General features: G+C 37.1%; 1 protein-coding gene across 3 annotated transcripts in view; it reads left to right on the top strand.

Moving 5' to 3' along the window:
- The window catches only part of heph (polypyrimidine tract-binding protein 1 heph), a 377,608-nt gene that overhangs the window by 287,528 nt on the left and 63,671 nt on the right, over nucleotides 1–26,409 (top strand). For all 3 annotated transcript variants that reach the window (XM_018508372.1, XM_018508371.1, XM_018508373.1), the window contains one exon: nucleotides 12,502–12,690. In XM_018508372.1, the coding sequence (XP_018363874.1) occupies nucleotides 12,502–12,690 (189 nt within the window). The remainder of the gene's footprint in view (nucleotides 1–12,501; nucleotides 12,691–26,409) is intronic.

The following is a 26,409-nucleotide window of genomic DNA, read 5'->3' as shown; positions in this document are numbered from 1 at the left end:
TAAATAAATTTCAACGGATGATACATTCAAATTTGATGTACATTGCAATGTACACAGAGTGTGAAAGGGTTAATGTAAAATACATACATCATTTATCACGCAGAATTTATCCGAAACTGGTCCTCTGTTAAATTCATAATGTTAAATTATATCCAATTTGATTTATTCTTAATCATTTCTTTCTAAGCCATTATTACTTTTATTTAATATATCGTTAATTTATCTGGAAACATGAAACAATTTAATTTAAGAAAAAGTATTAAATATTTGACTAAAATTTTGTTTATTATCTACTAAATACATACCTTAATATGAACATTGTTTACTTTGAAACCATAGAAATTGATTGATTTACTTCAACACACATGTAAGTGAAAAATAACAAAATGTTATTTTTAACCCAAGGGATTGGATTATTGTTTTTTTAAATACCTATTCTGTAAAAAGAGTCGAACTGCATTAATTGGAATTCTGGTTGAAAATAGATAAATCAGAATTTTCTGGTTGAATTCTATCTGTTGTAATTCTTGAAGTAATAATTTATAAACAAAATTCGTGGTAAAGACGTTCACACACACACACACACACACACACACACACACACACACACACACACACAATTAAATAAATTCAAATTTATAATTATAATCCTTGAAATGAGAGATTGACTAAGTAATAGATACAAAATAATAGATACAATTTATTGTTTATAATAGATACACTTGTAAATAATACAATAACAGATTTTGACACACTTGGAAGTTAAAAATAATAAAATGTTATTTAACTCAAGGGATTGAATTACCAAAGCTTTAATATTTAACAATGTAGCAATATTATAACCTTTAAGTATAATAGTTGAGTATTTATTAATTTTTCGGTGTTCTTTCATCCGTCTCATCCGCAAATGACACGTCTCGAGCGACCCTCTTTCGGCGTCGTTTGTTCCGATCAAAAGTTCGATCATCATGATTACCTTTTTTACAACAAAAAATGTCCGCCCGAGCTTTCACAAGCTTTGTTACGTATAACGGCATCCAGTCATGATTCGGGCTATCTTCAATGCACCGATTTCAATTTCGCGGGATAAAAACGCGTCGTTGAATGAGAGGATGGATCCCTTACATTGGTTTTGTATAGGATGTATCAGATGTCCTGCAGATATCCCACGAGTTTGGCTTTCAATATCTGAAGCTCAGAGAAAGTGCGCCACTTCCGAGACAGCCCGTGTATCGATAACCCGCGTCTCGACATAGGAAAATATGACATCGTCACGGATGGAACATATATTTCGGCAGGCGCGATAAACGGCCGAATTAAAGTCGCAATATCATCGTTGAAATAAACTCTAACGTTTTTTAGTTTGATTCGCGTATCTATCAATATTTGTACCTTTATGGTATTTTCTCGTAAAATAAGAAATCTTTAATCGAAAATTATTAGAAACGCAGCATCATGCTTAAAACGATCTTATCTGACATATTACACGGAAAGAATGATTTTGCTGGAAGATCTAAAATTTTGCTGGATCTAAAAATAATTTCATTGAATTATCAAAAGAATTATGGAAACTAAAAAATGATAAGTATAATGTTGCAAAAAATTTTGATATTTTAAAAACTATAGTTGGAGTGTTCCTGTATCAAAAGTTAATACAATAATAAGAGGTAATGATTCTTTATCGGTTGTTTGAATCTGTCACATGTAATAGCCAAGACAAGCGGAAATTTTAAATATAACATTTAAAAATAAAAAAAGTGTTATATATGTATACACGTTAAAATATTATAATTAAACGCCATTTTCTTCTTCTGATTTTTAATTCATGCAATTAATATCGATAAATATTTAACTATGGCATATATTTCGTATATCTTTATCAATACATACACATATACTAAAATAGCAACGTTAATTTGGCTGAATATGGCAGCGGTTTGTCTTAACTCTCATTATAGAAATTCTGATCAGTTGACATTTCCAACAAAATAATTTTTAAATCTGTATCGAGCAAAAATTTAAATCTTTTAGCACAATTTTTTTCCGTGTACATTATGACGGGAAATTAATATTCCATGTAATTATAAAATGCAGAAGAAGATTAAGAAGATTATTAATGTATTTTTTAAATGTTTATCTTTTAAGTTTAATGGATGTGTAATTTATCTTAATTAAGATAAGGCATTAATTTACCATAATTCTTAATGTTCGAAAGTAGACTTCTTTGTGGTATTAGCATCATTTTCTACAGATTACTTGAATCAGTTTCGTAATATAGATAATTTTACTTAAAAGAGCGAGCATCTTGGAAAAATATAACTTAAGAACATAATTAAAATTCTGCATTATTGATTCTTATATTAATAAATTTACCTCGGGATAGTCATTTTGACGAAGAAAATATATTTAAAAAATTCTGTTGTGGAGAGAGAGTTATTTTTATATGGATATATTACGTAACATATACATATATGAAAATAACAGTGCAAACTGATAAGAGATAGAGAAACATTTCTGAAATCCAGATTAATAATAAAATGTTTGATTTATACGGAGAACATAATATACCGCCATGCATAGATATACATGCACGGAAGGAAGTTGGGGGGGGGGGAAGGTTAACGATTTCCAGTCGGAAAATATTGATATACGCAGGACGCATATTTTTATAGGGCCCATAAAAATCGGTCGCGCCACACGACAGCAGCCGCGTCGAAAGAATCGTAAAAATTTCACGCACGCACGCGAGACGCCCGGCTCTCGCGACCGTGCATTCTTTACTTAGTCGCGCATTCGCGATCCCAACGAACCTATAAGCCGTAAACAATAGTTACGCCCGGTATATAAGGCGCGTCAAATTATCAAGATATATATTCCTAAGGTACCCCCGGCGGCTGAAAGGCTCGAAGGGTGGTACTGGGCGCGAAAGAGTGAGAAGAAAAGAGTTAGCAAAGGAGAGAGAAAGAGACGGAGGAGGTTTTCGCGTAGCAAAAGAGGGGGAAAAGAGGGTGGCTCGCTCGCTCGGATGGTTGGGAAATCGACAGAAGGAGACTGCTGGAGGATGGTAGTACGCTCCACGCAGACACCCAACGGCCCCATTGCACCCTGGGGTCTGTATTAATGATATAATATTTCTTTGATTCACCGGAGCGGCGTACCTCCCTTAACAACCACCCTCCTTGGGCCCAGAGTTGATCCCAACCTCCGTAAGTATCCCCCCCCCCCCCCCCTCCCTCTCTCTCTCTCTCTTTCTCCTTGAACCACCGAGGGGGTAGAAGAAGACAGTGGACGAGTTGAAACGTAGTTTCAGCCGAAGGAAAACCCGTTTTGCGTCCCTTATAGCGGAGATAAATTACATTCATGTTCTCTACCCCGCGCGTCTGCACCCCCGTCGCCTGGAGCAACTACCTCCGGGCACCGCGCGAGTCCCCGTTCGAATCGTCGTTGGAAGACGAGATTCGAGGAACGTAGCGGAGTTTATTTAAATCAGAAATAACTCCATATCTTCCCGTCTCCTCTCTGCTGGAGCATATCCCACCGTCTTCGTCTCTCTCACTTGTCCCCCAATCCTCTCGCAACCCCTTTCCCTTCCTTGCACCGAAACTCGCTAGAAACTTAGCGGCTGGCTTATAACGCTTATAACTCCGTCAATGATAACGAGGTTCCGCTTCTATCCGCTCTAATAACAATCTCATGACAAATTCTCATCTCTATAGCGTGTCGTGATGTTATCGTGATTTCTTTCTGCCACTGGCTGATTTAAACTTCTTTCCAAGTAGAGACCGAACGACAATTTTTTTTCTAATATCCTTATTTGTATAATGATAAATAATAATGACATTTTTAATATTTTGATTCCCCATATTCGAAGAACTTGAAAATTTAAATGCAATTATCTCGAAGACATATGTACATATCTACTCTTCTCTCTCTTTTTTTTTTCCTTTTATATTCGCGTATTTTCTGTGAAAACACGACACATTCACCAGCTGAATATCAGTAATCTCTATGGTTGTCCGCGATTATTGGACCGCGATCATCGGACTTTCTAAAAATACTATCCTTCTCAAGTTCGCGAAATGCGAAACGTATCGCTAAGAAAGCACCCGCGGGAATTCGCGAACTCGCGGACGGACTTATTCACCGAATGCGAATAAATTTTGGCGAAGCTTCGCGAGCGAAGTTGAACGATGCGGAAGGAAAGAAGATAGAAAGGTGGCTTTCTGAAGGGTCGATTTTTCAAGCAAAGGCGACCGTCTTCGATCCATCGGGACGACTCGTGCCGCGCACACTGCGAACACAAACACACTCACACACTTAGTGTGTATGCACAATACATTGGTGGGTTAGATGTTTATGGCGAGTATTCGATCCAATAACGTCTTTATAGCCGACATCGAGCGAACGCCACGGTTTCTCGATGGCAAAATGTTAGGAAGTTCGTGGCCAGGCTGGAGGAGAACTGCGGATAATCCAGGATCACAAAGGGTGAGCTGCCCGTCCAAACTGAGATCGGGGAGGCCAAGCTCGAAGCGGAGAAAGGGGAGTCCGGGATCTATCGTGTGTCACGACGTGGGGATTATAGAATTTCGGTCGTGGCGAAACACGTTTGTGTACCGGGACTGTCAATCTAATTCCGATCTTGATGGAGGGAGTACAGCTCAAAGAGAGAATACGTTAAAATTTTAATTAAAAATTATTACGTAGTACCAAGGTGAATTGCGCAAGTGAATTATGTCACTGTAATTTAAAATTACAGTGATATAATTGCGCTCATACCGTCAGGAATAAAAGCTTATTATGCATCAAAGAAAACGAGACAACGCTAATTTAAAATTACAGTGATATAATTGCGCTCATACCGTCAGGAATAAAAGCTTATTATGCATCAAAGAAAGCGAGACAACGCTTTGAATATACGTTGTAGACATGAAAAAAGAATAATATCACGCGCGCATCATAGCACCAAAAGGAACAGGGTAAAGGAAATGTTATAGATACGCGACATCAAACTTTCCTGATCCCGAAGTCAAGAAGAAACATCGCATGCTCTTGTTGCAAGCCACCGATATATAAATGTATCCACAAAATAATAAAGTCCTCCGGCCTTTTCTCGGTGATGTACGGCCCTATAAATGTAGCAGGCACCCTATAATGTAATAGGGTTCTGCCGACGACTGGTGGTATACGCCCGTACGATTACCACCGCGCCACCCTTGTTCCGAGATTTTCGCGATTGGCTACAACATGTGTTTCGCGTTTCTCGTGTATGTATGTGTTAAAAATCCTGTCACTAAAAATCGCTCCCTTTAATTATACTATACTGGAAATTGAAATTGCAACATACATCAAGAAAGATGTATAATTTTGGAATTAAAACGTATGTAAGTTATGTTGAGGGAAATGATGTGATTAGGTTTCAAGAGATTTATTGCACAATTTTTATTGAAAAATATTAAATTTTATGACAATATTTTATAATCTATTATCAGATAAGGCCGCTATGTACTTGAAGCGCTAATTCTTGTGGGCATTGTGTCGAACAGGTGTTTTTTTTTAAAGGATGTATTAGATCTCTGTAAAAAGTAATTGGAATTGGAAATTTATACTTTCCGTATGAAAATTATATACATATAAAACAGTTTAATATTTATATTTTAAAAAAACAATAGAATTTTATAGTTTAAGTGAAAATTTTCTCATTTTATCTTCATTATTTTAAAAAAATACTATTCTAGTCTATTTCTTATTAACATAATTTTTTATCCAGATTCTAAATTCTAAATCGTCGCCAAACTTTTTACATTATTTTCAAATGCAATTTAGAAAAACCTGTAATTGTTTTATTTTCTTTTATTAAAAAGTACATAATACATGCTTAATCATCTTATGGTATTGCATTCCAAGCTCGTTTTACTTGTTCATGAGAAGCAGAGGGAGTGAAGTTGAAAGTACAATGCAGCTCATTAATCGAGTCCTTTTTGGATGTAGTTAGTATAGGAACCCAGGCGGATGGTACTACTTCATTGGCTGGAATTGCTGTAATCCTACATTATCCTACATCACAGAGACTCGATTACGGAGCTTCATTGTACCATCTTCAAAACTGCGGACGGTATCACATAACGCACTCGCGGATTAAAAGTTAATACTAAATTTAGTTTTATAAAACTTAAGTATTTAGTCATTTTTTTATACACAGTAAAAAATATTTTTAATTTTGTTAGAAATGATTCACTCAAGTCCTTGTTAAAATTTTGTTTTGACTTTTTAACGTATTCGAGTATTAATATAATGTAATTAGATTATTTAAATGTTAAATTGACATTTAACATTTCTTATATCAAAATAATACAATTTATGAAATTAGTATAAAGAAATAACTTAAAAATAATGTGTGTTAAAACGTAAATTCTAAGATGAATAAAATACGTGTTAATAATTTAACATACCATAAATGTTAATTTTAGTAAAAAAAATATGCTTCTACAATTTGCTTACAAATTATATTAGTGTGTTACATTGTTTATATTATTTTTTACATAATATTTGTTATTGTACTTTCTAACATATACATCTTGTGTTAACATAAACATTTGAGTTGATCGTTTCGGACATGTAAAATGTGTCAATTTTAATACCAATTTTACAATTATATACAATTTCCATGAATGATAATATCGAATTTCATCCTGATTAAATGTTTTATACTTTTTGGTTTAGTATTACAATATCAATTTCTGACAGTGTACTCATATTTTTCCCAACGTAATTCTTAAAGTAAATCATGAATTCTTAGAGTGACGATTTTAGTATTCATTGCGCGGACAAGTGCGATGACCGTCACGAGTTACTCAATTAGGATGATTGATGGATTAACTCCAATGTGGAAAAAGTGGAATAATGCACCGCAGTATAATGACGGTGACATCGCGTAACGGATTATATTTAATAGATTTCAAATCCGCTGCTCGCGCGGATCGCTCAGCGAGGAGCGTGGCACCCTCGATCATAATTAAACGCAGCACGGTGACGCGGAGAACGTGGGACGACGAGTTGCAAATGGTCGCGGAAAACATTTTCCCGGATAGTCTATGAAATCCGAAACGCTTTCGAAATGTCACGATAAAGCGGCAAACAACGCGGAACATCCAACAGCGAAACGTATACGCCGGTTCCGTCGCCAAAGAATGCTCTTATTTGCGTTTGGTGCTGTGGAAACAAAATAAAATAAAAAAAAAAAAGAAAAATACATGGCGTGGAGAATCGCCCGTAAATGCTCGGCTTTTGTAAAATACAGCGGCTGCCCATAACAGTGTGCCGTTTGCTCGATAATTATCGACGCTCTCGTATGTGCACGCTCACGTGTGCACATAGTTTTGCAACAAGATCTTTTATCCGATCCGTCGAGCAGTACGAAAAACATAGGTATGCAAATCGTTCGCGAATCGTAACACGTACAATAGAACACACCCGTTCATTCAACGATGCATAAAACTAGTTTTCAGTAAACTTTTCACGTAAATTTCTCCCATTAAACTCCGATTGCGGGCCGATTGTTAGCCACGATCGCACGTACGGTTGCAGCCTCCGCTCAATTAAAATTAATTTGTGCCCGAAGTTTCCGTACGTCTGAACGGTATCTCTTCGATTAGCGCGCGCGATACGTTACATCATTCTATTTCGCCATTCTAAAGCACGCGGCGCGTTCAACGGATGCACACGGTCGCGCACATCCTCGTTAGGTATAGCTGAATGGATCATTGTGCCGCGAAAATCGTGGCGCTTGATCGTCAAAGCGAGCGACGTGATCGTGCGGCCAGGATCCTGCGTGTCCGCCAACATAAGGGTTGATCCTGGATTCAGCAGATCCCGCGCGGAGGATTTCGTCCCATTCGCACGGAAACCCAATTGCGCGGGTCTATGCGTCATTAGCGCTGGAAACGGAGTTAACGCCGTTAAATCCGGGTCGGTCGGTCCAGCCGCGATATTATTCACACTTGTGCCAGCCGTTCGTTCATTCGGTCGCACAGATTCGTCGTCTCTATACGTGAAATGACGACCTCTCGTGCGAAATGCGAATGAGCGATCGTTCGTTCCGAATAACCTCATTTTCGTCTCAACGAACTTTTTTTTCTCTCTCTCAGACCTAGTTCTCTTCGACTGCTTGCATCCTCTCGCGCGCGCGAAGCTTCTCTCTCACACTCCTTTAGCCCTAGCATTAATTTGTTAGTTATCGTTATTTGTTAGTTTATCGGCAGATCCATCAAAAAGGACACACTTTGTATTGATATGCAGATTCAGTGATATACAATTGCGTTAAAATTTGTGTTAAACTTAATACATTTCACTTATTACAAAAAGATACTCAAATTTTTATGTTAATTTAATATAAGATGAATATGTTGGAAAATAACACAAACATTATGTAAAATTTAATACAAAAAAATGTAACATTTATACAGGCTACAGTCCATGATACTACGAATGCTTTGAAGTATTTTTTGATTGATTAATTAATAAAATTCTTTCTTATAATATATATTATTGGTCAGTCAAATTCTTCGAAGCATTTATAGTGTTAACTGCACTCTTTGACACAATTTGGGAACAAATTTTTTTACATTAAGAGATGTTAAATATATCAATTTAACACAAAATATTCGAATAACATAATCACATTGTATTAACTTAACACTCAGATATGTCAAAAACATGACATAAAAATGTTCACAAAGATCAGTTTTAACACAAGTACAAAATAATTTTTACTTTATATGAGATTTGTAATCTCTCCACTTCTTACGTCTACAAATTCAAAACTGATTTTTATATATCAATAAGTTCACAGCAAATGTAAGAAATAATCGCATCGAATTTAGCAAAGATTGGGAAAGTCTTGATAATAATCACGGTTCGAGAATTACGCGTTTTACGCAGTAAAATAAATTTTTCTTACGCCTGAAAAGTTACTGACGAGAAATTTTATTTCCTTTAACGTTCTATCAATATCGAATCTTGTCGCTTTGCCAATATTTTTCATGGCTTATTCGGCAAATATTTTCGATCTACAATACACGAACTAAAAACTGGGTCACTTTACTGATGCAAAATGGACCACTACGTAGAAAGAGTATTTCAATATTTTTACATTTACTAGTGAATTCACAAACGTGTAAATAACTTTTGTGGATATAATAAACGAATGGATATAACATGATGAGGCGTTAAATGCACAATACTTTATATTCGATAAAAACAAATGCGTTTATTACGCGCGTCCTTAAAATGTTTATTTTAATCGTATGCATTTAATTAAATATGTCATAATTTGTTTATGGATACCCGCATGATTATATACGTTGTTTACGAGCCGCGAATTACAGTCGTGTATTTGCTACATTAACAAATTGCTTTTTCACTAATTGAAAGATTATATCAGCTGCAGATCATAGTGCAGAATACAAAGGATAGTTCGTTGAAGTAAACACAAATACCCCGTGAAGTAATACCAGTGTTTGCTTAGTGTTTCACTTGTGCGTTTACAATTAATTAATTTGTTCACCACATGTTCCGTAATTAGCGTAAGTGTTTGGATACAAATCCGAAACCCGTTGACGTGCGTAGTTAGATAAATTTGAAATAATACGACTTGTGTAACGCTACAATTATTCTGTCATCTATAATAATTCATTGCTCAGATTAACTGGCGCAAAATTAATCGATTGTATTTGCGAGACTTTCACATTGCGCGGCTTTTAATATGAAAATTACAAATTTTTCCGGAAATTTATTCCGACTCTCATTCTGCACTTAATCCAAGTCTCAAAGGACAAAAGTATGAAAGTAAATGCTAATGTCAGATTCGCGCGTGTTTACACAGCTATATATTTATCTTATTCTTCGAAATTATCACGAGATCGTAACTTTTTTTTCTTAAAATATAACATGTTATATTAATAAGTTGTTATTTCTCTTTGTTAATTGAAATACATATTGAGGAGAGCTCCTTCAAATATTCAAACACGACAGCTGCATTTACGAAAAGTAAATTAAATATCACGAAAAACTACACAATCGATAACGACGTGCTCGCGGTAATATCATTCAACGGAGAAAACTTATATTAGTTTTGCGAACGAAAAATATACAACAACGAGAAAAGGATATTTTATCCGGATAAAATTGCATTTCTCGATATCAAGTTTTCTTTGAAGCGCTCAAAAGCTTCAAGGTAGTTTGTAAAAAGGTATACGTTGCAAACTATAGGTTATTTTTTTATGCCTTTTACCTGGACGAGATAATAAAATTTTAAGAAAGTTATCAAGTTAAACGCATAATAAGACATGCCTTACGGCACTTTTTCCTAGTGCTTGATTTGCGCATTATACAATAACGATGGAATCCAGCTGATTCACCGAGATCCTCACAATCGAGCAGCGAGCCTCGTGCTTTCGTATATAAGGAACTATCATTCGCATTTCAATGCTGGTCGCGTCTCTCTCATGACGAGGAGACGCGACGAGGCTTTAAGTAATATCGATATCGATGCGAAAAGGCGGGTGTCGGACGCGAAAGAAAGAAGGAGCGCTCGAGACAGAGGGAGGATTGGGGGGTGAGGGTGGAGACGGAAGAGAAGAAACGAGCGTTGCGAATGCATCGATATTGAATTGAAAATGGATCGCGCGGAAAACGGAGAGGAAGAAGAGCTCTGCTTCGGCGGCGAATATAACATAAATATCCTCTTTCCTTCCTTCCTGTCTTGCGCCTTTCATTCCCCTGCTTATTCACCGTTTATACATATTATTGAGCTTGAAAATGCAGATATCGCAAAATGTTATCCCTGCTTCCTTGAGACGATTACGCGACGTTAAATTAATCTTCTCTCTCGCGCTGTTTTTCCTCTACTTCTTCATCCCCTCCACGCGGAGCAAATCAATTTTCTCTATATCTGTGGGCTCGATTTCTATCTCAGCAAAATCTCGCCCTTCTTCCTTGCCCTGGCTACGATAATAAAACAGTCGGAGGACGGGACGCGGTAATGCTTTTTATTAAGTTTTCCTCGATAAACGTACCACTTGACTGTCGCGAATGCGACTTCGCGACCGGAGGTCTTCGGGGAATTTTTCCTTTACGCCGAGTTGCGCACGAGGACGATTTAGAAATACGGGATTATTAATTTCATGAACACTCAAAGGAGAAAAGAATCCAAGCGAAATTCACTCGGGGTCTCAAGAGAGACGTTTTTCTTTCTCCTTTATACGATTATACTTTTATTTCCCGACGAAATTACAATATAAATTATTACGATACGTAATATAGCTATACGATAGAAATTGTTCCGTAAAGGTATATATTTGTTTAAGCAAACGAAAAAAATAAAATGCCCAAATAAAAGGAAGCGGTTTTGTAAAACCAATTGCCTTCTTGCCACGGAACGATGTAATTAAAACGAAATTCTTGTGAGTATACAAGCTTGTTTCGAACTATACCGTTTTCGTCTCTCGTTCCCTTGAAATTTTGCCGTCTGTTCCGCGTGTGTTTGCCCGTACGCGAGTTTCAGATATTCCATTACGACTTGCGCTCCGAGGTAAATATAAAAATGCTTCCCGTTCTTCCTGCATGTTTTACCTTTCCGCGCATAAATCAGAAAAGAATCTCGACATAACTCCCCGAGATCGGTTTCGGGTTAAAGTAACTGCGCAAACTTGGACAGTCGTGTGTCCCCTTTTATCTCTCAAACTGTGCAAGAGAATTTTGCTGAGCAAGGCTGCAATACGTAAACGCTTTGTGAAATTGTACACAGCATGCAGTAAAGCAGTTAAGTAGTAAAAGCGTATTACATATCGAACTTCGATTCATTAGTCTCGCTAAGAATGTTTAAGCTATTATGTAATCCCAAATTAGGCGCAACTAAAATATGTTTTAAAAGCCGTGTAATATAATTATCGTCAATTAGTGGTGACAAACACATTAAGTAAGAATTAATATCAAGATATATACGTTTATGTAAATTATGATATCGCTTCCTTATTTCGAAAATAATACAACTCGGTAATATTTGAGTCATTACCATAAATGAATTATAAACATTACTTTATCAATCATCAAAAATGAACTCACTTAAAAAAAAAAATTCTATAAAAAATAGTTAAAATTATCACTACTGGAAAAGAGTGGTTTTAAAGAAAACGTCAAAGTCGTCAGAACCAAACAAAGATGATTTTTTTAAGGCTGGAATTGTGAAATGAAAGTGACATTTGTTAAAAATATATCTTTTTACCAGTATTATTTGATTAGTTAATAATTTTCCGTCAAGTTGGAAAATTGTTTTTCTCCTTTCTGGAAAACTGACTTTTTTCAATTCTGTTACTTTTGAACAAAGAGAGCAATATATTTATTTAAATGTTTGATTTATTTGCATTACTATTTAAAACATTTGAAATCAAGCAACTTCTGCGTTCTTTTGCAACTGATAGAATCTTCTTTTTTTTGTTACAGGCATTTCTTGAAATGGGGGACGAGAATGCTGCGGCGACCATGGTGAACTATTACGCTACCGGCGTGGCTCAACTCAGAGGCAGAGCAGTCTACGTGCAGTTCAGCAATCACCGTGAACTCAAGACGGATCAAACGCACTCCAACAACGCGGTCAGTAGCCCAACAAATGATGTCGCCAACACCTCTGAGGTCTGTGTCATACTTCTCGCTTCACTTCTTTCTCGCTTCACTAAACTTCGGGAATGGCCGCATGAACTACTACGCTATTCTCGCCGAACTAACTCTCTTTCGATCTTCTTCTAACACTTACACTTGCTTCTTTCCTTTTCTATCAATGACGCAGATACCTAAAGTGATGTTGAACTTTATAAGCTAATAGACCAACGACATATATACATAGACCAAGTATTCTGTTCGTAACTTGAAGCTGGAAGATGCAGTTTAACTAGATCCATTGCTCTCTTTCTATCTTAAAAGAGAGGAGTGTTCTTAACAGTTGCAGGTGTAAGATAGATTGAAATAACACGGATCCTCAATAGTCACTTAAATGGTCAATTTCCGGCTTCATTCCCCATCACTGAAAAGCGTGAGAATGCTTGATCTATGTACATATGTCGTTGGAATAGATATGTATCATTTAATCGTAAAATTATTTATTTTGTAGATGATAATGTTTTTAATCGATGAAAATTGACGTAATAATGTTACACTGAAAAAAAATTTTGATAAAATGAAAACGTACTAACAAAAATGACATTTTGATTAGCGAGACCAAATAGAATTTCTTTTATGATAATAAAAAATTCTATTTGGTCTCACATCATATAGACGTAATAAGAATAAAGATACACGGCCAGTCTTGTGCTATTCGTGACGTGCACGCGTGCTCTTGGCGCCGAAACACTACTGTGTCTCTTGATAGACACAGTAGTGTTTCGGCGCATTCTTATAAAGTTGTTACTCTCGATTTAGAAAGAAAGAGGTAATAACATATCGCTCTCTCTTTCTAAAATATCGAGTTAAAGAGAAATACTCAACTTTTTCTAATGGAGTGTAGACGTCAAGAACAGATAAGTCCATACTGAGAAAAATGTCTGGTTGAATTAATTGGAATTCTGATTGAAAATGGACGAATCAGAATTTTCTAAAAACTAATTTTTGTTAAATCTAGAATTCTAGTTGATATAACCAAAATTCTGATTGATGTAATCAGAATCTTCTAGTTTGTCCATTTTCCATCAGAAATTTTTCTCAGTGTATTCTTCTATGTCTACGGATCTCATCAAAATGCCATTCTTGTTGATCTATGTTTTGTCAGTTCAATCAAAACATTTTCCTCAGTTTTACATACTCATCTGTGAAGCAAGGATACACCCGTCGCTTTACGTCCCATCGATACGGTGACTTCGATGCCTCGAGGCGTTAGCCGAAGGTGGGCAAGCATGAAACCAGAGACTCCTGTCAATACAATAGTTGTTAAATTAGCTTCGACAGTATGTTGTTTATGTGGGCTAATTAATTAAGCCGACATCCTTGCATATAAATATCTTTGATCAGAATCCAAACACATATACGGCGTGCACGATCATGCGAGAGCGGGTGGAACGCCATGGCCATTTCGTCGTCAAGTCAATCTAAACACTCGCGTCCGCAAACTCCGTTATAATTAATGCGTCCATAATTTATGAACGATCCCTCGGGCGCGACGGTTTATCCCGCTACACCCGCCAAACCCTTCGTCTACGTGACACACGGTCCTGCATACTACTTGCAACTTGCGTATGTCATCGTATGCTGCCGGTCATCATCGGAACTAGTTAACTCACTGCGCAATTTGGGGCCGCACGGCCGTTTCGAATGAAATTTGTCAACGAATTAATTAGCACCCGAATTGAACTGGCGAATCAATTAACGGAATTCAGTTAGGTCTATTCACGTCAACAGTTCCGAAGACAAAGCCGTTCACCAAGAGCTCAGTGATTCTTTATTATGTATATTTAGATCTATAAAAAATATAAAAGCAAGAATCAATCTTATTAAAGAACGAGTGCTCATTGAGCGACTTTATCTTCTGAACGCAGCTATTGTGTATACCAATTTACGTTCTACACTATTATTAGATGTGTTCAAGTCACTACAAAACTGCTAGCTTGTTTGTCGAGTGATCAAACATGATTAGTTTTCATTTATAGACTCAATAGAGAGTCTATAGGAAAGAGGCGCCAGCTAATCACGCGATCCTAAGTAAGAATTACTTTAGTCAGTTTCAGATTCTTTGCTTCTAAGCAAGAAAGAATTACTCCAGCCAATTGCAGATCATAATACTTCTAAGCAGGAATTATTCTAATTAATCATAAATTTTATGATCTTAAGTAAGAATTATTCCAGCTAATCATAGAGAGAGAGTCACTTGACTCTGTTAGTGTTCCTCTCCCTTTAGATTTTGTAGATCCAATTAATCGCACAATCAATCGTAAACAGCTTCATCCGACTTGAACTCGGCCATTATGTTCGCTCTAGCACGTCAAAATTAACTCACATTTCTTTTTAAATATTACTGCTGAAGCAATCTATGGATTTGTTGACTCGAAATGATCAATGTGGAACGTTTCGACTTGGAAATCCGTCGAGAACGATACAGCGGTGGCTTCGAAGCGCGTGCTTGGCGAACCCGTGCCGCGGCATGTCATATTGTCTTCTCACTGTCGTCTTTCAATTCCGCCGTGGGAGAGTCGAGAGCGACGTCGAGCGGAGCTAGTATTATCGTTAACCAGCCCCGCCAATTCGCGTCGTCGACGTCGTAACTCCGTAAGTTTTCCGATGCCATCGTGTCGGTCTATCTACCTCCCTCCCGAGGACATCCCTAGTCCTCCCTCCTCTGAGTTACCGAACTGCCGTTGCCACCACCCCTGGGGGCGCAACTTCGCGGTGGAAACGGACACCGATCCCACGGGGAATCCTTCGGGAAAGTTTCACGTGTATATCGGGACGGGTGGAAAAGAGAGGGAGGGTGCGAGGTGATGATGGCCTGCACGAAAAATAATAAATAAGGGAGTAAATAGCCCGGCGACGCGCTTCGTCGCCACCGATGCTTTTTCTTGACACGTGGAAACTTCTCGCACACGTGACTGTGGAAACTTTACAATCCACGGGATTTACAGGATCGCGGTTGCTTGAGAACGAAATTCATCGTATTTCTGAGAAATTTCTGTACGCAAATTTTATGTTACCTTCTCACGATGTCATTAGTACTTCATTAAATGGATACGATCGTAAAACGCATAGAACGAGAAGTTAAAATGACTTTTTTTATGTACACTTAATGTATACTTTCTTTCATACGCCACGCAAGATTCTATTTCCAGAAGTCGTTTCCAACTTGCTACATGAAGATTTAATTTTTAATATTTATTTTTATTTATATATATTTATATATATATCTGTAGGTATATATTACTTTTATAATGTTCACTTCAAGCAAGGGAATATTATACATATATTTGCTAAATTTACTACTAACGTAAATTAAATTTCGTCAAAGAAAAATTAATTGCGAGCTATGTTAAAAATAAACATCTAGAATTTATATTTAATGTAAACTTAAAAATATACATACATTTAAAGTCTTTCTTCAATTATTAAAATAATACTGTTGTCAGAGATAAAACTATTTGTATCAAACATTAAAATAATTCTTGATTGTGACAGTGAATGTTTTTCAAAACAGAAATGATATTTCCGCTCATCAAAAGAGCGTTATATTTCATATTAATTATTCATTCTAAAACAAAAGACTGCACTAATTTTGTTTCTGTTCTAATTTCCGTTCTAAATAAAAAAACTCGAATGCAGTCCATAAAGAAAGTACATTTCTTCAAGCGTTTCTAGCAAACCGTAATTTTATTAGCATATATGTTTTTATAGCTGTAACTATAAATATCTCTATTTGGCCTTTCTGTATTTATTTGATTTATTCAAATAGCGATCTAGATTATTTTTTATACACATTGACCTTTCAATACGTTCTTTCCTTACACATACTAGTTATCGCGATAAACATTGCCACATGCTTCAATAGTCAAATTGGAACTTGTTTCGAATGATCGGGAGGTTCCAGATTCAGACCTTGGCTGGGTTAATATTTTTTTGCAATAAGTTCTTCGCAGTATTTTAAGATGCTTAAGAGCATCATTATTAAATGGACGATCAATTTAACAATACTGTAATTTTAGCTTCAGTTTATGATTGCAAGTCTGGCAATATTCGGCGCGCAGTTTATATAACTGGAAGATGTATTTAAAATTTACACATAAAATATTAATAGACACAAGATCTAACCTTGAGCTTTGGCCTTTCTAAATTTATTTGATTTAAACATTCCGTTCAACTCTAAAATTAATTAAACGCCGATACTCATATATAAAAGCAACATTAAAATTACCCTTGCATCTTTCTTGGGTAAAAAAAAAAGAAAGAAAGTGACGGTGGTGCTTCCACGGGGAATGCAAAGATGCTCCGCGGAGGGCTTCACGGCGCGTTCGCTTCGTCTACGGTCGAATGATTTCTCACCGAGCGTCCGGGCTGACAAACGACACCGAAAAAGCAATCACCGTGAAAGCCTCGGCAATGCACTGCTCGTGCATCGGCCTCTGTCTCTACGTGAGCGACGATGATGCCGGAAATTTTGCGGTCCAAACACAAGACAAACGTCGTGCCAGCCTTCACCCGCTTGGAACGAGAAATCAATTTTGTATGAACGAAGGAACAAATCTGCGACGACGGCTGCCACGAAACGTCAGCTCGATGCCTTTTACTCTCGATTAAAATATTGTTTTCAATCATGCGTTTTCAATGTAGGACGAATGACTTATGCGAATCACATCAGTTTCTTCATTCTTACTCATCGTGCAATTGAATCTTTAAAAACTTATGTAATGATTCTGTATTTTTACTTTTGACATTAATATTTTTTTTTTTAGCTTACTATGTCTTGATTTAATTATGAATCTGAACTAAAATTTTACTACTACAGTATTCACTACTTGAAAAATCTAGAAAACCTGAAATTTTAAAGGGATTTTTTTTTCATTTTTATATAATTCTATAATATAAATTAATTTTTTTTTCTAAAAAATTAGAAATTTTTATGAAATTTTATTGATACTCAGAGAAAATTTTTTGGAATTTTACTGTCTCTTTTTTAAAACATTTTTTTTTTATTATTTTTTTTATTGATAATTCAAAATGTTGACAATAAATATGATATATACATCCGCGTATATTTACGTACATTTCTTTTGTCATTCATGTCTCGCTAGTTTTATAAAAAATCAGAGTGACAGTAGAAGACAATACTCAGCAGAATAATAAAATAACTCGCTGATGTCATATTTTAGTGATTTCCCTATACTATCCTATATATAAGTTTGGCAGCTTCAATTATAGAAAATGAATAGTTCGGTTAAATGCTTGCCTTTTACTAATTTCCAATGTATAATATTTGTTTACGTTGCTTGCACTCTAATTTATTTTTTTAAAAGTTGCATTTTAAAAGTCTCTAATTTTACCTAAAATCTTGAACAAAAATACCTGAAAAATCCGGGAATTTTTTTAAAATTTCGGTATGCCTTGTCCTACTTTTCTTATTGATTTCGTAAATATAAGAAGCATTTGTTATTATTTGCGAAAGAAATTAATAGTCTTAGACTTAGAAGTCTTCCGATGTTAATTACACGATATATAGATAATATAATTGAATGCGAACTAAACTAAATTAACGAATCAAAAGTACGAAATAGTTAGAAAAGATCAAATTTAAGGAGAAAGAAAAAGAGAGGGGGAGAGGTATAGGGAATATATTTATGAGTTAAAAGCGACAGCCTCTGGGGGTGATGTGTCGGTTAAGTAAATGCCCGGTTGGCGAACTCGTATATAATAAAGACGCCATGCATCGCGGCGCCTTGGCTTTGTTTAGTAATTAATTTAGAGTCAAGCTCGCCACCTTGCAACGAGTATATAACCGCGCTGTTTAGAGCAAGAATGAGCGAGATAAAAATAAGTATTTCGGACAAGCGATAAAAACGTGGGCGTGTCATAATGTGACGACATTCCGCCCAAAAATAGATCATTATTAAGAGAGATCTAATTATAGCCAAAATAAATATCGTTAAAGTAAACTGTATGAGCAATTAGACGCTTTCAATTACGCGCTTGGAATGTGCAAAATTATATGGAAATTGAAATAATATATTGATACATGTTTGAATATCAAATTCACTGAAATTACATTAAAATTGAAAATGTGTTTTAATAATGGGTGCTGAAGACGAAATTTTCTACATAATACCCCGTCCGTTGAATGTATCAACTTTTACTTAATTTTTAAAACATAAACATTAGCGTAATCTCGTTACGGATTCACTTTTATGTAATTGTTGCACTGTTTCCAGATCAATTTATTTTTACGCGATCACAAAGTTTTGGAGGCATCGTCAGCTTCACAATCCACTTTTAACCTTTCGAAATACACTTTTCTTGAGTTTCTAGTCTCGCGGAAAGCTTTCCGTCGCAGTCTAGAAATCCGTACCCGGAATTAAGAGGTATTTTTACGTGGCTTCCCGCCCGTCGTACACCTTTCCTCGGTTCCATGTTAGTTCGCAATTTAGATTAATTTAGACATTTCCGACTGCTTTTACGTAGCCGCTTTTATCACTATTCCTGTCCTCGTTCGAATGATTTCGCTTTTGTGCTCGGAACGTCGACGGGATTTAATTTGAACGCGCGCGTAAATACCTTGGCATGCACCGCGAGCGAAATTTCACGGTGATATATCTGTTTATAAATAGAATTGTGTTACGGAAAAGCTAGGACTTGGAGAACGCATGAACTTAGAAAAGGCAAAGAAATTTGAGATTTTTTTTCGTCTGGTTGATGCATTGTTTACTGCGTAGCTTTTTACATGTCGTTTATTACATTTATAGTATATTTGTTCTCGATATTTTTATTAAAAAATTTACAATATACGATGTCAACTTTAGAAGGCAAAAGGTAAAAGGCATTCTGGAGTTTTTAATTATAACAGGCTACGCAAAATATACATATCCGATATTTCATATTGCAACCTCTCGGCGCTAATTGGTATTTATTCCGCACTTTTACGTATCATTGTCAAATATGCCAGTAAATATAATATGCCAGGAATAACAACCATAAACCGCAGAGCTTTCCAACGCAAGCTATGCGTTTCACATGTCCGCGGGATAAAAAAGCATCCCTCAATAGTACTTGAAACTAAATATTCATTTTTTTTTGTTCCGCTACAAAACATCCGAGCATTTAATTTTTTTTTTAAATATAATCACGAAGGAAAGCCAGTTTTTGTCTCGAAGTTTGCTTTATTATATTTTTGAAAAATCAACAAAATATTTCACGAAGGAAAGGCCGGGCTCAGAAATTAATTCGTGTTTTATTCATCCCGAGTATTTTTATAATATTTAAAAAAAAGTTGATTTTTCGTACGCAGCGAATTGCGTGCGTGCACACCTTTGTTTGACGCGCACGCGACGGGCCGAACAAACGACCATGCGGGACGAAAATGTTCCTGAATTTTCGCGTTTTGTCAGCTACGCCAAGCTTGGCGAGGAAAGCTCGTCGTGATAGGCCACGCGTGGACAATTTTTATCACCCCGCGAGGTGACTGCTGAGGTGGGCTCTTGGTCCGTGATACTTGTAAAACAGATTCCGCTCGACGACGGTCATAACAAAGCCGGTGACGAAAGTGTGTCGCCTGTACTCATGCACGAAAGAGAATACACGCTGTTGCTAATGGTTTTCTCCAACAACGAAACTTTGGGTAACCTTTAGTAGTCGCTCGTTCACTCGCGCCTTTACTACCTAAACCCCACGTCTCGACCGTAACTCCGTAAAAAGACAGCCTTATGTTCTGCTATAACAGCGCGACATAATTCTGCTTTACACCGTCGACGAGCGGGCCGACGGCAACTTTTTCCCCGTTCTCTTGGAAAACTTTCCATCGATGAAAAAAAAAGGGGTAGAGATCAAGCTCTTTGTCGGGACGATCCTGTATGCGCTTACACGTCGGGTGTCGAAGCGCAACCAAGTTCTATGTTAAATATGACATCTAAGATCTGCAGGTCTGTAATAGTTGAATCCCGTATAGATGATCAGAAAACTCATCCTTCAGTACGTTTACACAATATCCTTAATCGAGTTTAATAACATTCGTAATTGTGAAACTGGCCAATTATAGCTCTGAAAAATAGAATGACTGTGATTGGTCAGTTTCATAACTACGGATGTTATTAAATCCGATTAAGGATGCCATGTAAATGTAGTCATAGAAGGGTATGGCCTGAGTGGCTGTTTACAAAGATTAAAAAATACTATGATCTGATGGTTTGATTGGCTATCATAGTAAGGAACTAAAATGGCGCTGATCATATTCGTTTCTATTAATGTAGATTAACTTTAATCTCGGTTTAGCTTTACTCTTTATCCTTTTCTAATTTTTGGAACTAGGAAAAGATGAAGAATAAGTCTAATTAAGATTAAAGTTAACCTATATTGGTGGAACCGGGTTAGACAGTCAATCAGTACCTGTATTGAATACTCATAAGGAACAATATGACGGCAGAGCCAACTAATCTAACCTAACCAACTCAATATCGAATCTCTGGTCAATCAGGATTCTGTACAATAGGATTAATAAGCCTTTAAGCCGCAAGAAATTGATTAATCACGGTGAGGAGAATAATCGATTATAATTGATCCATATCTTAATTTAAGGCTTACTATACCTATTATAGAACCGACTTAATTCATGAACAAAATTCAACAGGATCTTATGACGTTGCTTCTGAGTCTATTTCCGAAATATAAGAACACTTATCTGAGCTAAAAGTGTTCCCTTTGTGACGGTTGATTGTGGCTTCCAGAGACTATTTTTGTCTAAGCCAAGGTGTGTAAAACAAGAAAACGCAATAAAAAGATACACCTCGTGTGCATAAATTTTCTACAATTAACCCGTGTCAACATTAACATTTTTTTGCCGACGTTTATACTGGCGTGGTGCGCGATAAACACGACGATCATGAATAAATCAGCGTTACCACGGAGTAAACGTGTTCGCTAAGCGACGCGTTTGACTAAAACCTTGTCGTTGCTTTTTATTATGGGCACTGGGTTATCGTTGGTATACTTTCGCGCATGTTGTAGATGTTATCGAACCAGCGGAAGAGGGAGAACGAAAAGAGAACAAGAGAGAGAGAAACAGAGGATAAGAGAGATGGCGATTTCTGAATATAGAAAAAGCAATAGAACTAGCATGCAAAATATTAATATAGCGAGAAACTGAGAAAAACAGAAGACTCCACGGTAGAAAAAGTAAAATTGAACATTCGATTCAACAACGGGGCGATAAAAATTTGCGGACAGCGAATGAATGGTGTGCACGGAACATTACGTATGTACGTAGTATATAAAAATCATTATAGGGCATGAAGTGGGGTAGAGATAAAAGGAAAATCGAGGCGATTGGGGCCGGTGATTCCAGCGTTTAAATTAAAGATTCGAAATTTGTTAACAATATACTTTGCGATTAGATTGAAAAAGCACCTAACGTTCAATTAAAGAGTTAAATAATACGTACTGGCTTAATCCCGACAAGGATTATTAATCTGTTTGCCGTGCGGCCATTGTTTACGGGCTAATGCTTTCCACCGGGGTAATTGCGAGCAACATAAAAGCTGGGCGTTAAAGCCGGAAAAGTGATCGCGCATATATATATAATCTTACCGCGTCCGGGAGAGAAACCGGCAATGGATCTCACACTCTTTTTCCCTTCAACCCGAGTATATACGGCGCGGCGGAGTACCGTAATTTGGGGCATTGTTCCCGTCCCGAATACAACGACGAGGGTACCTCAATAACCGTCCCTCCCCATTACATTTAATAATTAATACATTGCGATACAAACCCGCTATCGCGATTGTTGTATCCGCCGCTGTTGATTTTCCTTTTATACCTTAGTACCATCTTGCTTTTATAGGAACCATTTTTCTTCGCGCGCGACTTATTGTGGTTACGAATTTCGCGATCTACAATTCGCAAGAATATTCGCTATTTATCAAAAGAGTCGCGAGAAGTTGTGTGATTTTTTATCGTTAATTAACAGCAATTAACACTTAACGCATGTGTTGGAAAAAATATCTGCGATGTGCATTTTGCATTCCAAACTGAATCGTCCTCGGTGGTATGAGATTTTTCGGAGACACTTTCGCGACTATGAGTGGCATGGAAAGGGGTGAGTATGGCGGACAAGAAGAAGGCAGGTGAGAAAAGAGGGTTGAGAAACGGGGAAGATACAATGCACGAGGCGTCTCATAGAAACAATGCAACGTGCCGTAGATCACCCGAGACACCCTCCATTAAAAATATTACACCATCTTTTTTTTTTGCCCGCGTATAGCCATCTTTCGAGCTTCACTGCCGCGCGAACCCTCTGTATCCCTCGTGGCCGGCGGCTCAATCTTCCCCTGCGCAGCCACCCTGCTCCACTTTGGTTGGCAGCCGCGACAGGTCCGAATAACAATGTGCCATTGTTAGACCTACATTCACTGTATCGAGCTCTGAAATATGCAAGCCATGAGGACCATCGCGCTACAGAGACCGAGTCCTCTTCACGCACCCTTAAGCCGAGCGCGCACCCCTCGCTTATTCGATCCCTACGAGCGAGCTTTATTGCCAGAGGAAATGTTGTTTTCGCTTCCACCCACCCGGACAAAATTTCGGCCCGACAGAGAATATCTATCTCGCGGGACGAACAAAACGTCCGCGGATATTATCTTGTAACATCATCCATACTTTATCTCTTTTATGTGTACATCAGCTGCTTGAAATAGATTGAATTTCGTAATATCGATCATCATACTATACAGGGTGGGGAAAAAGTATGGAAGCAAACAATTATTTCCGAAACTATTCATTTTTCGACAAAATGTCTTAGACATAATTTTTATGGTATGAAAAGATGTATTATGTGGCATAGACGGCATGACCTTGAAATGACCCTTACGAGCTGCATACAAATAACGTAATTGTTTCTTACATACAAATAACAATTGTTTCTTAACTGGGAGTGTTTTTAAGGGAATGGGGCTCATATGCAGTGTTTTGTAAACGTTTCGACATCAGCTACACGAATCTGTAACAAAAACTGACGAGTTCCATTTGAAATTTTTTACGTTATTTGTATGCAGCTCGTAAGGGTCATTTCAAGGTCATGCCGTCTATGCCACATAATACATCTTTTCATACCATAAAAATTATGTCTAAGACATTTTGTCGAAAAATGAATAGTTTCGGAAATAATTGTTTGCTTCCATACTTTTTCCCCACCCTGTACGTGAAATATAGTTTATTTGTCAGTTAATGGAAATTTATTTTAGAAATCCCATTAGTCAATTTTTGTCAAAATTTAAATATGTAGATTCAAAATTAGATAAATACAGAATAATTTTTTTCACAAACCACATTGACTAAACATTCCTTTTCTAAAATCAAATCTGTAAAACTGTCATTCACATGAGAAACAGACTTATGGTGACTTATACTTGATTTTTCTTACTCTGTAAAAATATACTCAATAATGTATCATTTTTTAGTATATTGAAAATTAATATTACGTTTGTTTTTTTTTAACGAATTTTGTATATATTTTTTAACAATAAAGTTAAATATCTTTTGTAAGCTACAACTATAGAATTCTGTTAGCTACAGAATTTCTTAATTAAAGAGCTCTATATTATATATGTACAAAAATGCATTTTGTTCAGAAACAACATAAATCAATATTATCAAAATTAGTTTTCTCTTTAAAAGTAAGTTTTAAGTGATATGTTCTATTCTCTTAATTTACGAGATAATGCATTTTTATATATTTTTAATTATCTTTTAGTATTATAGTAGAATTGTTTACTTATAAAATTTCTGAAATGACCGATTTAATTTGTCAATACAGCTGGCAATTTTATTTTTATTATCGAAAATCAACTATTTTTACTTAAGTTCGAACATTATTCTACCTTTCACCTTTGAACCTTTACATCGGTCGCTCTACGAACATATCGCATTATCACGTCAGAAACGAAAAATTGCATGTAATTTTTTTCTTGGCAGTATGGTGGCCGAAATAGATGAACTTTTCGCTGGCACGCGGAAAAACTTTCAGACATGCCGCAATTCAATAGTGCAGACTGCAATTTAACCTAAACGGCCGTGTAATTTAATGTTCAACATTTCCGACAAAAGTAAACTTTTACGGGACGGTTGATTAACTTCCGCATCTATTTATTAATTCACGATTCACGAACGGAGTTCTCGGTACATTTTATGAGTACACTTTATCGCGACCAGCGGCATACGAGTGAGCTCGTTTATTTCAACGTATGTGGTATGTCACAAGAAAAAGTGCGAATATATGCGACTTTTGTCGTAGCTCTGACGTCGTAGCTGCATACATCAGCAGTATGCATAATGCCTCGATGTGAAGATAGATATTCATTACTCCGACAATTATAATGTGCGGATGGAACACGAGATAATCGTAATTGCTGACAACGGACGTTATTGCAATCGTTTGCGTAGAGATAATGGACACCGTTATTAGCATGGACACAATAGTTAACCACACCATTCAGATCATTCAATGAAATACGACGTTATGTGACCTGTTATTGTGATCGAAATGTTAAACAGACAAAGGGAGAGAGAACCGTATATTTAACCCTCATTAAAGACGTACGCAAATAGCTCGCGACAAAAGGGAACCTCCCCTTTTTCGCCACGAGTTAAAAGCATAAATGGTAATCCATCATTTCCACACATTCGACGCTCTTTCCGCGTCCTCCATCGTATTTCACCTCCTGCCCGTCGTCGTCCTCGTCGAAAGAGAAAAAGAGCCTCCCTTTGCCGATGACGAGAAAAATCGAATGTTTCCCAGCAACAAATCTGAAAGGTTGCCGTCTCCTCTCTCCCTTGCCCAACTGGAAGAGTACCACTGTTCCTCTCCCTTTGTACACCCCCTCTCTGATATCGGATCTCGATATCGACGGCTTTGTACGCGTATCGCGAAGCCGCACACGCAAGCCTATTGGCGCTTCACCAATACGGAATCGAGGCGAGAGGGTCGCCGAGAAAGGCGCGCGAAGATAGATCGTTCAATTTTTTTTCCCCCAAAACGTGGAAGCTCGAGGATCAAAAAGTAGGGATGTCTTGGGAGCATGTGTTCTCGATTTTTCGACGAAATTCGACTTCACCGCGTGAATTTTTTAGGCGGGAATTATCTCGCTGTTTCATGGGGTGATTCGGAAAATGTCACGCGTTATATAGGGGTGAATAACGTAATATCCACGTGTGCTGGGAACAATTTCTTAGAAATGCATAATAGATATATTATATCACCGCGGTGACATGACAATGAAAAAAGGAATGAAAATAGAAAAATATTCATGTGACACATCACCAATAAAGGAATTGAAGAAAAAGTGTGCGAATGGTTTACCGTGGATATTTCTATTTGTCAGAAAATCGACCAAGTACCACATAGTTCGCTGTACGTTTAGATTTCGTTCGGCATTACGAACGCACGGTGCGCCAAGAGTAGCTACGACGATTCTGGACAGATTCCCGCGCGGCACGAGTGGCTTTGGAGGTGTGGGAGGGATGCGACGTGGTGGAAAAGGGGTGACGCTACAAGCCGGGAAGACTGATTATTCTGACTGCAGAAGAGTCCGTCTGGCTGGGTGGGCCACTCCATCATTTTGACAGCGGCGAATCCCGCTCGTAATGTCGTCCAATGAACGCGCGTTCTTTATCCTGCTCGCGAGCGCG

This window comes from Trachymyrmex cornetzi, unplaced genomic scaffold (genome assembly GCF_001594075.2).
Source record: "Trachymyrmex cornetzi isolate Tcor2-1 unplaced genomic scaffold, Tcor1.1 scaffold26, whole genome shotgun sequence".
NCBI lineage: Eukaryota > Metazoa > Arthropoda > Insecta > Hymenoptera > Formicidae > Trachymyrmex > Trachymyrmex cornetzi.
This window is presented reverse-complemented; position numbering and strand designations above follow the sequence as displayed.